Source organism: Opisthorchis viverrini (assembly GCF_000715545.1).
Source record: "Opisthorchis viverrini unplaced genomic scaffold opera_v5_176, whole genome shotgun sequence".
In the NCBI taxonomy this organism is placed as follows: Eukaryota; Metazoa; Platyhelminthes; class Trematoda; order Opisthorchiida; family Opisthorchiidae; genus Opisthorchis; species Opisthorchis viverrini.
Window position 1 is genome coordinate 880,916 of NW_008751834.1, and position 16,533 is coordinate 897,448.

General features: G+C 45.1%; 2 protein-coding genes across 2 annotated transcripts in view; one reads left to right on the plus strand and one right to left on the minus strand.

Annotated features, from left to right (window-relative positions):
• The window catches only part of T265_07612 (hypothetical protein), a gene marked incomplete at both ends in the record, with an annotated part of 35,979 nt that extends 22,891 nt beyond the window's left edge, over positions 1-13,088 (plus strand). The window contains 2 exons of the mRNA XM_009173176.1: positions 4,484-4,830; positions 12,294-13,088. Of these exons, the coding sequence (XP_009171440.1) occupies positions 4,484-4,830; positions 12,294-12,570 (624 nt within the window). The remainder of the gene's footprint in view (positions 1-4,483; positions 4,831-12,293) is intronic.
• Positions 13,089-13,772: 684 nt separating this feature from the next.
• Positions 13,773-16,533, minus strand: part of T265_07613 (hypothetical protein) — a gene marked incomplete at both ends in the record, with an annotated part of 21,298 nt that continues 18,537 nt past the window's right edge. The window contains one exon of the mRNA XM_009173177.1: positions 13,773-14,551. Within this exon, the coding sequence (XP_009171441.1) occupies positions 13,908-14,551 (644 nt within the window). The remainder of the gene's footprint in view (positions 14,552-16,533) is intronic.

Genomic DNA, 16,533 nt, shown 5'->3' on the forward strand with positions numbered 1-16,533 from the left:
CTGTAGTATGCTGCTTGTATAAGAAACTGCCTTAGAGACCGCTTTGAACTGGGAATAGCAAGTTAGTTTCTCTGGCAGTCGCCTAACCGCTCCGTGACACACTTTATGCCCCTACATTGTCACCGAATTCCGGGCGAGCTGTGTCTTGGCTCCATTTATTCGCAGACCAGCCTCCTGGATACGATTCAATACGGCACTGAAGTGAACTGCGTGCTCTGGTTCCGAATAGCTGCACACAACGATATCGCCCCTGTAATCGGCAACATTCTCTGCTCCCTTCGTTAAACGAATCATCAAACGCCGGAATATGAATGATGCCCCAGACAAACCAAACGGTTTCCGTTTAAATTGATATTGGGTTTCCTCAACTGTGAACGCCGTTTCCTCTCGGTCCTCCGACTTGATAGATAGTTGCAGGTATTCGGAACGCAGGTCGAACACCGTGAAATATGGGGAATACTGGAGGGAATCGAAAATCTCCGCAACCTAAGGTACAACAATCCGATTTACGGTCAGTTCATTCAAACGCCTGGAATTCACTCGAAACCAGGATTCTCCGTTCGCCTTCCTTACAAGCACAACTGGGGAGTTGTATGCACTGTTGGCTTCTTCGATCATGCCATTTTTCAACATCTCTTGAATTTCTTTATGGACCTCCTCCCGCAGATGGAGCGGCAGCGGACGAGGGCCATAAGGTCGAAAGCATTCGGACAAGGGGGAATTTCGTGTTCAGTCCACGGACAGAAGCCAAACGGATCTTCATTGCCCATGAACAGTTCGGAATATTCCTCGACCGCGGACTTGACTGATGGCACGTTTCAAGACGGAAGCTTTCAGACATGCAGCTCACTCATAGCAGTGCTTGGGTAATCTTCAAGCTTGACTGTGCCATACCTTATCATTAGTTTTCCCTGTTTCAGGTCGACCACGGAATCTACGCTCTTGAGAAAATCTGCCCCCAATATTGTCTGTTCTATGTCTGGGCCGATCAGGCATGCGCGCTGCACGGACTTGTCGCCTAGGCATACTGATTGCATTGAAAATCCGTCAATTTTCAGTCGATATCCACCCACCGCTCTCACGGCTAGCGCGCACGGTCTGCGTTCAGCTTGGTTCCCTCTCCGCTTCGGTGATAGCCCTGCTCCAGTATCAGTCAAGCACAGCTCCCTCTTCTCGTCTATCTCGATAACGGCCTGCATGGTAGCCTGAGTCACTGCGCTAATCACAACCCACTCGGGAAAGAAGGAGTAATTTAAAGTCTTATGTACAGGTGGTCGGATAGGATTACATTGATTCATCCAATGGCCAGACGTGCCACATTTGTAGCATCGCTTCGTTCAAACGTGCCTCCGCGATTCCATCTTGATGCCTTCAAGTTGTTCGGTGAATTGGTTCACTTTGTTCTTCAGGTCCTTCAGTGTTAAATCTTCCCTGTTGTCCTGCGACTGAAACATGGTCAGTGGTGTCTCGGCCAATTCCCGTGTCAGATGCACCAGGTGTTCCACACTCAACTGGCCAGTTGCTCTTGCCAACCACAACTGGGCACGCCTTCAACCGACTGGTCATACAGCAACTGCTGGCGCGATTCATCGACTTCTGCAGGTCGGCGGAGAACTCCGTCGGGTCACCTCCCGGTTCCATCCTGGCTGTCTTGAACCGCCTCATATCCTCCTAGCGGTCGGCCAGTGTTTCGCTGCAAGAGCTTTCTTTGCTGCGGCCAAGACCATCTTCCGAGGGCCTCTTCTGGCCGCATCCAGGGCCGATTTCGCCCGGCGTCCGAGAAGAGTATTCAACACTGCCAACCTACCCCGTTCGGTATCCAGTCCACCAGCTTCCGGAACCTCCTCGAAGTCCTCCAGGAAGGTCCGGACATCCCCATCCTCCAAGGGTTGTGACCACCGGATCTTCATTCTTACCCTGGTCACGGAACCAATGGAAAAAAAGAAGGCCTTCGCTGCGGAGCTAGTTATTGGAAAACACCAACTGAACAGTTACAGACTATTGGAAAGGGAAGCAAGACTCTCATGCATCTTGTTATTGAACATCCGATTTCTTCTCGAACGCGTCTTCCTGAACTTTCCTGGATATTCAATAACTATCACTCAATTTTAAACGAATGCTGCAAAGTGATTCCGTAACAAATCTCACTTTACAATGGACGCGAAGCTGAGTTACTAAAAGCATACTACTCGCATGTCTCATTAGTAGTATCCACTGTTGTACCATGTCCTGGTGATGAATTAGGTCGAGCGATCAGAGTATCAGCACTTAAAAGGTAAACAAAAAATGAGTGATCAAGAGTAACCTCCGTTCAAAGAGTGTTTCGGAGGTGTTCAGTCAACTTCTGCGCTGTATGCATATTTTTCTTGTCAAAGGTTTTGAGATACACACAAACAGGGGATTTAACAATGATGTAATCAACATTCTGGTGAAGCATGGGTGAACTCTTTCAGGAGCGTTAGAGCGAGCCAACGCTCGATCCGTAACGCGCAAGGTGCTGGCTGACTACATTTATTAGGTTGAATTCGATGACAAGAGACTTGTTTGGGTTTATTCCATAGTCTTCATTTATAATATCGTAGACCGTTTATTACTTACAAGGTAAACACAACCTGACACCCGTCATTTGTCCCACGACAGCGGAATTATGTAGGGAGTGTTTGGTAGCGTCGGAATTCAATGATACAATTGCCTTCATGTCGGTATTTCAGGATCCCCGTGGACTTGTTACAATAATAACCCAAACACCAAGCATAAAAATGGCACACGACAGTTTTTTAAGAGTCGGAAGCTGTATACCGTAGATTTCATTCTGAAAAAATGAAATAAAAAGAAAAAAAATTATCACGTGGAACACCTGTTTATCCTTATTTTTCCACATTGTTGCGGCGATATCAACAAAATTAGACGATTTTACTTATGAAAGTGCGGCAACTAGAAATCCGTGGGATCCATCGCCATCTGCTTCCAGTAGGAAACAGGAAGGAAATCTCTCAGGAATCTAGTGGCTGCTTTTCATGGTGCACTCTTTCGAGCTGATTGGCACTAGTAGCCGTTCTTCAGTTTAAACTATTGGGCTCATTTGGGTCTTGGGGGACGTACCAGTCACTCAGTATACGTTACTTAGAAATTCGAAAGTAGTGTCATTAAGACTTTCAAAAAGCCTACCGATTCAGCAGCTGATTCTGGTCTAAAGAGAGGTTTTGCTGTAAAACTGAAGTTAATTGATGCTGAAGTGTTGAGTACTTGCAGCTTTTTTGTTTTACTGTTTTTAAGGGTTCTTAGTGGTATGTATCTCACAATCTGAAAACTTTCGAGCACAAAACCTTGTAATTGGCAGTTATGCATTATTTATCACTCTACCACAAGTGTTTGATCAGAAGTGTGATAAACTTTCACAAACAGGGTATAGTGTACCTGCCCTTCGGTCACACGATGTCCACTTGATCCTCGATTGGTGGCTTGTCCGAAGGAAGGCTTGTTTTGAGGTGTTTTAAAGTGACTGTCAATAAAGTGCTGAACCTCTCAGAGAATAACTCCGAAAAAACGCGTCACATGCCCTGGACCCAAATTTATTAGCATCGCGCGACAGTTGCCTTACAAAAGTGAGCAGACCATCGTCTGGGTTAAATGCTACCTTTTGGGCTTATACTATACCGTATTCAGCTACGGCTTCGGCTGCTTACATAGAGTATCATCAAGGAATATTCATCTGGAAACTGTTAGTCTGCACCACAGTATTGTGAATAATGTTGGCGGTGCAAGGAGATGTATGAATTTTAAATTGAAATTTCAGTTTATAAATAAAGCCAGTCTGTACTGGAAAGTCGTGAAGCACCGTACAGCTGTTTCGCCCTTATTGAAAATCACCACCGTTGCGCATCTCGCGAAATTCCGTGGATTTGGATTCTGCGATTTAAGGATGAGTGGCGTCCTATCCTCTCTTAGTGCGAGTTAATCACAGTGGTGGACAGCCGTTCGTGGCCGAACGGTTAAGCGGTCAAACCACTAGCCGGGGAGTCATGGGTTCGAAATTCCCTGCAGTATATATATATATATAAAGTTCATCTTTCTCTTATTTATTCACGTGCAAGTCAAGATATAGTGAACTAGTATCGAGTCGCGCAGGTAAATGCAGAGGTTCAAACTGAAGCATTTACGTGGAACGAAATCACTGAAACTAAACAACTCTGCTTCACGTTGTAGTGGAACGTTGAAAGTATTGAAACGACTATGCATTTGGCCACTTGAGGGACTACACAGGATGAGCCATCCAGAGAGGAAAAACTCTGGCCGTAGCAAATACCCTTTGCTCCCGTCGCCTTAGTAAATTCGTACTTGTGTCACAATCACTGGCACTACTGTTGGCTTAACCCTATGTACCTGAAGGGAATGATTTTCAGACCAATGCCTATTGCCATCGAAAGTCATTTCAGCAAATACCTGAATCAGTTAAAAGGGTGCTTTCATGTTTATCTTGCAGACAGATACTGGGCCGAGCATTCTCTCTCCAGAATTAAATCCTGATTCTTCTTCTTCTGCTATACTGTTGACTCCTAAGACTTCAATCAAGGCCACGGAAGGTTTTTGGGTCAGACCTTCAGTGGCAAGCTTACAAAACAAACTCTGGCAAACAGGAAGAACGAGTCCCCATAGCTCCCATCTTCCAGGAACTAGAATCATTCCTGTCAAACTGCCAGTGCTCCGCACTTCCGATCCAATGGCGCAGCAGGTGGAAGAGGTTCCAGGACAGGAACTGTTGACGCCGACTCTACATCCTATTGAAATACATAAAGAGGGAAAGGCTAGTGGTGAAAATGTCGCTCAAAGGTATGAAACGATGTTTTTATTTACGCAGTTCAATGTTTATATAATTCTTTTGCGATTTGGGAGCGCCAGTTATCATCTGGAGAGGTCGTCTTAGGGCAGTGTCAGATAAAGTTAGCGTTTCCAAAGGAAGTGTCACTTACAAAGACGGTCAAGATGACTAAATAAATGACATTCGTTTAGGAAGTCACTGTAAACTAGGAACCTTGACAACGTAAAGTGCCGGTATGACCAGGCAGATAGGTAGACATTGACACAACGACATCCAACAATGTCGCGAAATGCAATTTCTAGCCTTTAGTTTGCCCTGGTTCATGCGTGGAAGATATCTGGAGTGGATGGGCCAATCAGTAGTGGTGAAGCGAATCGACGTACGCACACATTTGATGTACCACATTAGTCTTGGTCGGAGCCTAGTGTAGTGCCACGTGCAAGCCACTGGTGTCCATTTAGATCTGACGGAACGAGAATGATGTGGGAAAACAAACATAATTCTGGTTCCATCCGTCCGTTAGCCTAAGCACAACTGTGGAAACAAGTACCAGACACTTGTTTATTATTAGCTCTGGAAAATTCCCCAGCGTATCCGTTAGCGCCCGACAACGTGATGACGGATGACAAAGCGGCATTTCAGTAATAAAAAAGGTACTTATATGACTGCCCGTGTCAGCAAAGTCAGGTAGGCGCTGATTGGGAAATAGTGCAAATTCACCTCAATCAGTTTGTTTACGTTTAGCTTGTAGATAAGTGATATTAGTCTGGTTAATTGCAAAGCCCATTTTATTAAGGTATTTACGTCCGCATTCTGTACGGCTTCATACAATCATCGCCGCATCAGGAAGATCGAACTCGTCCTGAACGGCTAGCTGATTTTTGAGTCTCTCAGATAAACCTCAGAAATAAGTTACAATGAAGTTTGGAATTTTGCGCATTTTCACGTAAACGTCTTTCCCATATGCTATTAAGGGGAAATGAACGAGAAATCTTTACTTTATTCGAGATCGGATACACATCTATTTAAAAACCGGTGCATAAACTTCAAAGTATTGGTCGGAATATCCAGCGAGGTGAGATACGATGAAGGTGAGATATACGAAAAAGTATAACGCTTCATCGTTAATATCCCCTATACCACACACCGCAGCAAAAGGACTGTCAGGAGTCACCCGATAGGTTGCCTACTCACAGGTAATTGTGGAGCTGACGGAATTTGTAGCCACAGCATTGTCGTTTGACCAATCCTACTTCGTTCCCATACCATAGCTGTCGCTAATGTAGGCCAAAACAGTGAAACATCGGTCTCGAGGTGCATCACTACTGGAGCTTATCAGCAGTGCACGTCCTTGGAGGTACCAGGTTTTCAAATCCGAGCGTCTGGCATGGGAAGCAGTTTTGCCAATTCTTTGAACCCGAGGTTCTGAGAAGACTAGTTCCAAGGTGTCATAAGATTCCCACCGAAGACAAGAAACGATAAGGTGAATGGTTAACATTTTGTAGCTGTTTCAACTGACCGTATTGAACCGTTTCCATATGATAGGCACTTGATTCGAGCTGGGTCAATTCCCAAAGAAACTGGTAACCAGACTCACCCTGTCATATTTCAATGCTTAGGGAGACTGACTTGAGGGAATCCAATGCTTCTCTACTCCGTGCATAAAAGTACCTTCAAACACCAAACGGTAACGGTGTTATGCGATGGGTTCACAATAACCATCACTTGGTGGAGCAGAGGATGTTCTTAATGAAATTTCAGTGATAAAAGTTGCCTGTTTTTAAACATAACTGGCGTATTGGGTTCATGTTCACGACCATCCATTATTCTTATCGATGCTAGTAAGTGCATTGCGATGACTTTTATCAGCGGATTGTAGGTACCCTCAAGAGGCAAGCGCAGACTTCATACTTTTGTATGCTCGAAAAGGTCAACGTGAGACACCGAAAAATGGCAGATAAGCATGACAAAATTGCAGGGCTGCCCTGGGACACAGTCCCATCGAGAGTGATGTTTCTTGCTTCGTTACCTCTACTTCACTCGAAAAAAGCTGCAACTCACTTTTCTGAACCTTCTCCTGGGTGACTGTGCAGCACTATAGTGCAGCAGACAGCGATGAAAATTGTTGCTCAATCCATTGACTGCAGTTGGAAATGGTCGTGCCACTGTGGTCCTTGAGTGTTTCGCCCACAGGCATTTTCCGGAGACCAGCTTTCAAGCATCACTGGCGTTCTGCGCCTCTTCCATATCCTTGGCCTTTCCTGTTCATCAGGCTTCACAGTCGGGGCGCAAGCTAAGTTTTACTTGATATCTGATTACTCGTTCGGTTGAATAATATTGGAGACAGGCGGGAACATTTCTAGTAGTGTCACTGTTCTGTCTGATATTCTGGTAGAACTGTCTAATGATCAAAATCCCCCTTCATTGTGCAAAGACGGTACGACCTCGTTCCAGTGCGAATAGACAGCTGACACTGGGGCCTTTAGAGGAGAGTCCGGAAGATTTGGTTCCTTGGTTAGCACGCTGTAGGGCATACCGTGTGACCGGATTAATTCGTTCATTCTGAAAGTTAATACCGCCGCAAAACATTATTGGATCAGCACACACCTGAAGCAATTGTTGCCCGCATGGACCGAGTTCAATCCAGCTGGTCCACCCAGTTGAGTTTTCGATGCGCTAAGTCTGACCACTTTTGCCCTCAGATCTCCGGCAACCGCTAATATACCTGAGCTTTGGCCCGCAGTAGAAAAACTTTCAGCTTCAACATCCTTCCGTTGCCCAGCTACCGTGCCACCCGAAGAAAGCTCCAGGGCTGAGATACTGCCAGGTTGCATAAGCCTAGACAGGAACAGTCGAGATGCAGAGGTTCGGTTTGAACCATGAACCTTCCGGTAAGTAAGCCCCTGTTATGACTTGTCTTCGATGGTATCAGAGCTGCAGTTGGTAGGAGCGTAAGCGAACAGGATAAACAGATAACGGTCGATTTCCAGTTGGTGAAATTTCTGCATAGTAGCTACCTGACAGGGCATCCGGTCAAGCAAGGATCTTTAAATCCGATGATTTAGGACGGTGCAGACCCATGCACAATCTATTGTAACTGTTTCTGCAACCCCAGAGGTGCGCATAAGGAGACTGGTGGCAAAACAGTTAGCTCAATAAATGTGCTTAAATCTTGAAATTTTTCTGATAAGCAACACAAGTGAACTCCAAAAACATCAGCATGCGAGTAGAATAGCTTGTTTTTCCGCTTCCTTTGGAGTACAAAAATTGAGGTTTTGAGGATTCAAGATTGATTTCGGGATGCCTGAAGCTGTCAGCGTCGGCTGAATAATAAATCATCATCGCCGTATGCCACGACCAAGACCGATGCAAGATGAACGGGGCCGTCAGTCCTAATGTATGGACCTACAAGGGGAGTATCATCAATAGGGTGGAAGAAAGGAGAAAGTGCGTGAAAGACAAAGAAGGCGTCAGCAGTGGCTTACATTCGTCTACCTGCCCTGCTGTGTGCAGCAAGTAAGGCGACTTTACTGAAGACCTCACGCAATGATTGATTTGGCACGACGATATTTTTGTTGTAGGAATCATTGCTGTAATAAGGCAAGGATATTTTCAGGACGTCCAAAACTTGAGGGGTACTGAATCAGAGCCTTCTGTTCAAAAGTGTGACCACAAGGCATTGGTGTTTAGTGGGAAAGCTCTTTTGAACGAGTTGCCACAAATGCTCCTACCTTCAGCCTAGTCACAGATCTGGCCGTTGACCAACCTGATGTGATTCTCAGGGTGTCACACGGACACCATTAGCATAGTTCGATGGGTCATGAGGTACGCAAGCCGTCATGAAATGATAAGCTCTGGTGTCTTCGCGATGGCCGATGATTTTTAGTCAGATGTGGATCAGGACAGGGATTCGGCCAGTTTGTCTGTTTCATGCGAAGCGACTGTATTCAGCTGTCGACAGGGTTAACTGTGACAGTTCTTCTTACTCGTAATATTGAGTGACAACAATAGTTACTCTAGTATTTGGATGTAAACAGTAGTCTTGAGTATCCTTCAGTATTGCAGTACCACAAGTCACAATGACTAAGACATCAAAACCGACAGTTCATGACTGAGACTGACCAGTCTCTACCCTTATACTTCCACGTACCGCTTTAGTCGATGACAAATTGGCTGTAATCGCGATGGCTTTGTTCCATTGGTTTACACAGGGTGAAGTGGGGTTTTCGTCAAAGATAAGTGGCTCTAAACCCATGACAGTTCGCGTCAGATATGTTTATTTTATTTTATCCCACCCTCGAGGCTCCAGAGAATTTCCCTTAACATGGTTCGGTTTGTTCTTGGTTAAATTTGAACCTATATTATTTTGCGAAATGAACAGCACTGATATTTTGTCAGCTCTCAATACCGATAAGAAAAGGCAGTAAATTAAAAGCTGCCCGTTGCTTCGTCACGCAAAGACCGACCAACTTGCATGGGTTATTTCATTCCGATTGAAACAATGAGGTAGTGTACAGAGGTCTACATTCTGCCTCATGGACCGTTAGTTAAAACATTACTTAGAACTCGTTATCCGGTGTGTAGATGCTTTAGGGATGAATGGCTGTAATACACAATGAATATTGTTACCGGCGAGATATGATTCTCATCTTCCCTAATATGTCACGTCGAACCACTTTAGGGTGCCACATGTTTTGAGGTTGTACCAGTCACCTGTTAACCGAAGTTGTCCCATTCCAACCGCACGCAAGTTAGACAGAATGGAGAATTTCATTGCCCCTATTATTTAGTCAAAAGTCATGAGACTGATGATTGAGGTTAGAAAAAAATACCTAAAACAGTGATTGGTACGCAGAAGTAAGGTCGTAAAATGTAATATTCCTTAGAAAAAGCTAGATACTGAATAACATTCGCTATTCTGTCCGGAATTCGTTGAACTAGACAGTCTTGACCTGAGTGCACGTATGCTCAGTGATCACGTGTTATGAAAGTTCTCAGTTGGAGACATTGTTGCTTTTTAAGACTTTTCCTATTGGGATGGCTTACTTATTACCGAGTTTTCCGGTGATGAACTGTTTGTAAAAGGAAAAACGCTTCTCATGGGAGGATCCCTGTGGCCCATCCTACTCGATAAAACACTGGCGCACGTCAGAAAGAGCCTTCACGGAATGACTCCGTTTCATGATAGCTAACAAATTAGCTGTTTTCGCAAAACTTGCTTTAGTCATAGTAGTACAGAACGAGATCTAACATACTTCCCGCCATGACAGTTGCACCATGTAAGGATCCCAAACGTATGCCCTGTGGAAAATGGAGTAATTGTGGGGCTATGTGATTGACTGTTGCACGACGTTGTGTTCATCTGTATGTGACGGTACTTGTCAATTCACTGAAGGATATTTTAGATCACAAATGGAAATGGTTAATAGTTGGGTAAGATCCACTCATTTGCAACAAACTAGAAGCCTTCCGGAAACAGCGGAAGACGGTCAGTTTGGAGTTCTCTGAGTAGTAAGCTTTGAAGAACGGAGGAAAAATTCCCTACCACAAAGAAAATTAGACTGTTTAGCCGTCAATCTACAACACAGTTCCCTATGCTCACAATGAATGGAATCCTGCGTTCACTGGTTGACCTCGTGCCTGTTCTTTGGAGTGAAGCTCTAGTTTCAGAGGCTGCTGTCACTGGCAAATTTTTCACTGACGATCCTGAGAGGCATGGTTGCAGGGTAGAATGTTTGCCATTCACTGGTAGTGCGCACGGTACGAGTGTTAATGGTTAGGTCCGTTTCGAATGGGACACTGAACGTTGTCTAACAATAGGATGTTTCCATTCAATTCCAATTGCTTTGCAAAACAAGTTTTTAATAGACGGTTTTACATGGGCCCGTGTTTGCCGCACTTATCCTCGGCCTAGCTGATGTGGCTTATCCACGAAGGTCACAAGCATCCTTGAGTGTAGGTGGACCACCTTCACCTGATAGTCGACAGTGCATCACCCTATGCCGGTTCAGTAAAGAATCATTCACTTTCCCTGAACGACGCACCAAGCTTGCGCAGTCCAGACTACTACCCAACACAACCCAGCTAACACAATATCCATGGATTTACTGATAATCACAATGAGATGTGCATGAGTGCATATATGCTTATTCAACAGTGCAACACGGCTCAGTAGTTAGAGCGCTAATTTACAGGCCGAAAGGTCCATGTTTCGAACCCGACCTCTACATCCCGATTTCTGTCTAGGCTTGGGCAACCTGGCAGTATCTCAGCCCTCGTACAGCCTTCGGGTGGCATGGCAGCTAGGCACTGAAAGGTTGTTACAGCTGAACAAATGCCCACTGGACTGAGACAACAGATACCTCGATGTCGCAAGACCACTTCCTATACGCCATATCTGCATTCTGGTACGGTTAAAAAACTCTAATAAGGATAATGGGGTTTGCATCCTTTGTTAATCTGCAGATTTAAATAATATTGATGCTAACGGGAATCTGTACACTTACTTGGACTCAACTATGTAATCAGCGTAAACGCATTCATCGCATCTGCGTCACCTTCCCAGTTTCGTGTCAATATAAACGCTCATCACGTGGAACTGCAAGGCCTAACCTCATCATGATTCTCTTCGACAGTAATATGTAGTCGAAATGAAGGCGAGGATTGAGTGTTCCCTGTGATGTGCATTCCATGGACATTTGGTCATTTATGTCACCCAAAGATATTAGCACACTAAAAACGAATTAGTGCAAATGATCCTAGCCGACGGCATTGCGATAAGCAAATATTTGCCGTTGAAACACTAACTGTAATTTCGAAAATCATTGAATCGGATACATCGCCACCCTCCGCTGGTTCTGTTAAGTAAGGTACATCAGTGGCTCGGAGTTCTGATTAAAGCGCAGACACAATTGAGACGTTTCCGCGCAGTGATGCCTTGAAGTGCATGACAATCACAAACATCTTAACTCGTATGTTTGAAATAGTAGGATTTTGACTAGCTTACCAAGCAAATATGCTGCGTACTGAAAAACGCAACCCACTGGGTGCTTCGTCCTGGTTGGGGCCCATCAGGTGGATGTAGCGATGCGATTGCTTGACCGTCACGCCCAAAGTTTACAAGCTTAACCACGGCGGTTGTCGACAAGTGTGAAGTTAATAGTAAACTTAGCCATTTAGTAGTCAGATCCACGGTAAATTTAGACCGTGCAAAATCCACTTGAGCTGACCATGTGCATTCACCATAAGCAAAAAACAAGGGCCGCTCACAGTCGTCTTCTCCATACTTAAGATGTGAATCCCAGGGTCCAGTTGTCCCCACAGATATACAGTTAGATAAAGTCGATCTTAGAGTGGACAATCTGCAATGCATCACCTATATCGTTCCGACTGACGTGCTCATGAATAGCTCATTCGAAATATCCTGACGAATAATGACTATACTGAATAGCTTCTGTTTTTCTATGGGAGTTAGGTCGAACAGTGAGTCCAATCAAACGAAGTCGTTCCACTCCGCGCGAGGTGCGCTTGGAAACAACAACACTACAATTTACGACTCAATGCACAACATTCCCAAATCCGCCAATTCTGTAGCTTTTCGCACATCACACCCACCTTATGATCAGCATCTTGGTCCGTTTCTTCCTGCTCTTCCGAAGCCTGGAGATCCCGGAAATGCCACCAGGGCAAGAAAAGAACGGGAGTTGCAGCGCAGACGACTGGGTCGCGCCCCAGATCTATTTCCTTCCTGAATGCTGAATCCGCTGAAAATCATCATCCACATGTTTATATGCACCTAAAACACTTGTTCAGTATGTATGGTCTCACTGCACTTTTTCCTTGCACCAACCACGTCAGCCTCAACTCAGTGAGTGTCAAATACCGCCGAAAACTAGCACAAACTCTTTAATGTAGGATAACTCAGCCCTGTCTCAATCCGTACATTTTGCGCCACATGGCTATTTTGATTGAGATGACGATTTCCACGACTACCATCGACCCAGGCACCCCTTACAGTGATTTCTGGATGAACAGTTCATTTGCTTCCGTTTCCAACCAGAGATTCCATTTACCCTTATTTTATTATGTTACTTCTATCGCATAGGGTCACTTCTAAGTAAACTTTATTTGATAATTCCTCAAACAAAGTTAATTAAACAAGAACGAGTGCCCGTAGTAAGCCGATCATCACAAGGTTGGTCTAGTAGACACATTCCGAATATACCCCCGCAATCCTAACTTAACAGGTTCCTTCCTGATTCGACTTCCAGAGTTACGGCAGTTCGTGTAAATGGCAGCAGAATGACATAAGATGAAGAGTAGGAAAAATGACGAAATCTACGTTGTCTTGCGAGACTTTCTCCCATCTAAACATAAGCATGTGCCCTTACCCTACAGTGGACAGCTCAACGGTCTGACCTGCATGGCCATGCGTTGAAGTGTTTTTAAGGACTCCAACCAAACCCAACTACTCGATGCCCTATACAGTGCACTGCGGAAAGCTGGTTCAGACTAAGGGCTCCAATAGTAGGCAGTGGACTCCTCATAATGTTACTTAGGCCGGACGCGCACGGGACAACGTAGAAATTTCGGTGGCATGCGGTTACCTTCACTAGCGGTCGATTGTGACGAAGATTACAACGGAATGTAGATTCAAAGCTAGGTTTTTCTACCCCTTGTTTGAACAATGCAGGTAGTATGCCAGACAGGGAATATTCAATTGAGATTCCATCTTGTAAGTGAGGTTAGTCTATGCTGAAAAGCGGAGAAGCACCGTAGAGCTGTTTCATCCCTACTGGGACTCATCAGTAGTGCGCAACTGAAGACTAAGAAAACACCGCTGACCCTGCAGACTTCGTGCCCCTACAGGAAACACTATCATAAAGAGAATGATATCATATTCCAAGGAGACAGAAAGGGCAAAACACTTCGAAACAGTTCATGCCTTCGGTATGACGGAGTGCCAAAACTAAACCTCACCCTTGATGTTAAGCTAAGAAGGAATTGAAAACAGAACAGGATAAGTAGAGTGTTCCTGTGTACTGGTGGAGGTGAACAATAAAATAGATGGCGGCAGAGATCAAGTGTATCAATCAATTCGTGCGTGTGCAAGTTGCGCTGGGAGCTCCGACTGGAAGGGTTCCGAGGATATCCCCCCATTTGGAGGCAGGCCGATGGAAGAAACAGAATCGGCGACTAAAGTGTGTGATTCAGACGTGAATCCATGACGATCAACAGGAACACTCGAATGTGTGGTGACAACGACTCCTACGTTAGTCTCCGCCGAGGGCTCCGCAGAAATAACTGCATTTCCCACATGCACAGAAAGGTCAACTCTTTCTGTATGCGAGTTGGTTTGAGCACCCCCCGTAGGTAGATCATGTGACACAAGTACAGGTGGTTCATTGTCATCTCTGTCAGGAGGAAACATAGCAGATGGCCGTTGTGAGGGCTCAGGAACGGGAACAGAGACCGTATCTTTTCTGCTGCGGAAAAGATCGTTCAGAATCTTGTCCATGTTTGCAACACGCGGTTGGCGAGGTGGGTGTCGGCCAGGCCCCAATACTTTGCGTAGGGGTCGTGTGACACCAACGCCTGCAGATGAGAAGAACGGCTGGTTGGAACTTTCATCAAAGTCGAATTCAGCCAACTTTGCAGCCGCTGACTGAGATTCCAATGAGTCGGTCTTGCAAGTGTTGGTATATGATGTGGGAACAGATGGTTCCGGTTTCTCTGAAACATACGGCAGGTAGTAACATATAGTTGGAACGTAAGAAAAACCCAAGGGTGATGGTAAAACTGATCAATCCGCAGACCAACAAGTTTACGAACGCAATTGGTGTTAACGCTTATATCGGACGGACCTACTGCATACGATGTTTGTCGACCGCATTTGCAATGCAAAGTTTGCCACATGGTTCAGGTAGGCCGACATCGATGACACCGAGACATTTTAGAACGGCAAAACTTAGAATTCAAACGATATTGACTAGCAAACCGAAAAGACGGCAAAATCGCCGAAACTTGTCCGGTAATCTCATTCAATTGTATGAACAGCATAACATTAATAGGGAGAAACGAGTTACCCAACAGATAAGCTTCATAAAGTTTAAGACTACCAGCTCCAAATTTTCCATTGAAAGGGTGTGAAGCACTAATGGATATGGATTTTAGTATTATTTGGCGACCGTAAATAGTTTGCCAAAAATCCTTCCACGAGAAAGACTTGTTGATTGTGGGGTAAAGAAAGATGGGTCCGAGTCTCTTCAACTCTGAACAAAACCAGCCAGATCTCATAGCACTAACTGCCGTCACGTGGAATTTGCGGGCAATTTTGTTGACGCATAACTTCTGGAAGATAGGGCAGTTACCAATTTTCACCTGTTTAAACAAAACCTTACCTTCGATTAATTCTAGCTGAGCAGCGGGTAAATAGTTAGGAGATTTGGGACAAACTAATTATGTGTCCACAATTAAAGATGTTTAATTCATTCATGGATACGTTTGGCATGTGTGTGATTAGGAGATATCATAAAAACATTCCAAGGGAAAACACAATTAAGCAGGATTTAATCGATGAAAATTTAAACCATCACAGATGACCTGAATCGAGAGCTAAATTAGCCAGGTCAACACAACGGTCTCTATTAGTAAGTTTATCTCGAGTAGATTTCCTTCCCTGAGGAGCGATTCTGTTTAGATGGGGCGGTCTTTACCATTGAATTGGTGAAAGAGATGAACTCTTCAAAAAAAGCGGCAAAATTTGGACAATATTGGCCGTGCTACACGTCAAGGGGGACAGTTCTTTAGAAACCAAGAAAGTAATATCTCAATCTACCAGAAAATGGGATTATCCCATGACTTGTATGTTGCCCTGGTGCGTGGTATCAATGATGATCACACCAGCTGTTTTCAAGTTGAAGCCTTTATGCTGAATCGCCGAGTGACAACTCATTTGCATGGCCTCCAAAATGCGCTGGCTTAGACTGTTGGACGATAAGGTCTAGAGAAATGAAATGCGACCATTCAACTCAGATGTCAGTGGGCCTGTCACACTAACTTGAGGCTTTTAAACACAGCTGTCGGGTTTACAGTAGTGCCGGATGATGGGGAGAGTACGGGACCTTCCACACGCTGTTCCTTAAAACTGCTTACGTCAAGCATACCTGTCTAAGATCAACGAGAAACACAATCGTCCAGCTGTAACACCCTTTCGGTGCCTAGCTGCGATGCCGAAGGTTGCACAAGAGCTGAGATACTGCCGGGTTGCCCAAGCCTGGATAGAAATCAAGTTACATAGCTTGGGTTCGAACCACGGACCTTTCAGTCAGTAAATTCACGCGAAAAACTAACTAGAGTAGAGGCCAATAACGTTCGACTGTTCAAATTTGGAGTATGTCATATCTTATGATTCCCGACCTTGACGTCGTGGTCGGGCTTGAGTGCTGCAAAGATCCTGCGGGCTACACTGGCTGGAACTTCGTTCCACAAGGTACAACCATGCCAGGAAGGCCGAAGGGGAGCAGCGAGACCCCGCACTACGAGCAGTCGTGGTACGGGGCGGTCTGGGGGTAAAGTCGTACTGTCCGCTGCGACAGTGAAGACAGTAAGGTGTTTCCCCCAGGCGACCAGCATGTCCATATTTATGGAAGCAGCGATGCTGCCTTCCCCCGAGGAAGGACGGGTTAGAAAAGGTCGGCCCCAAAAACCGCACA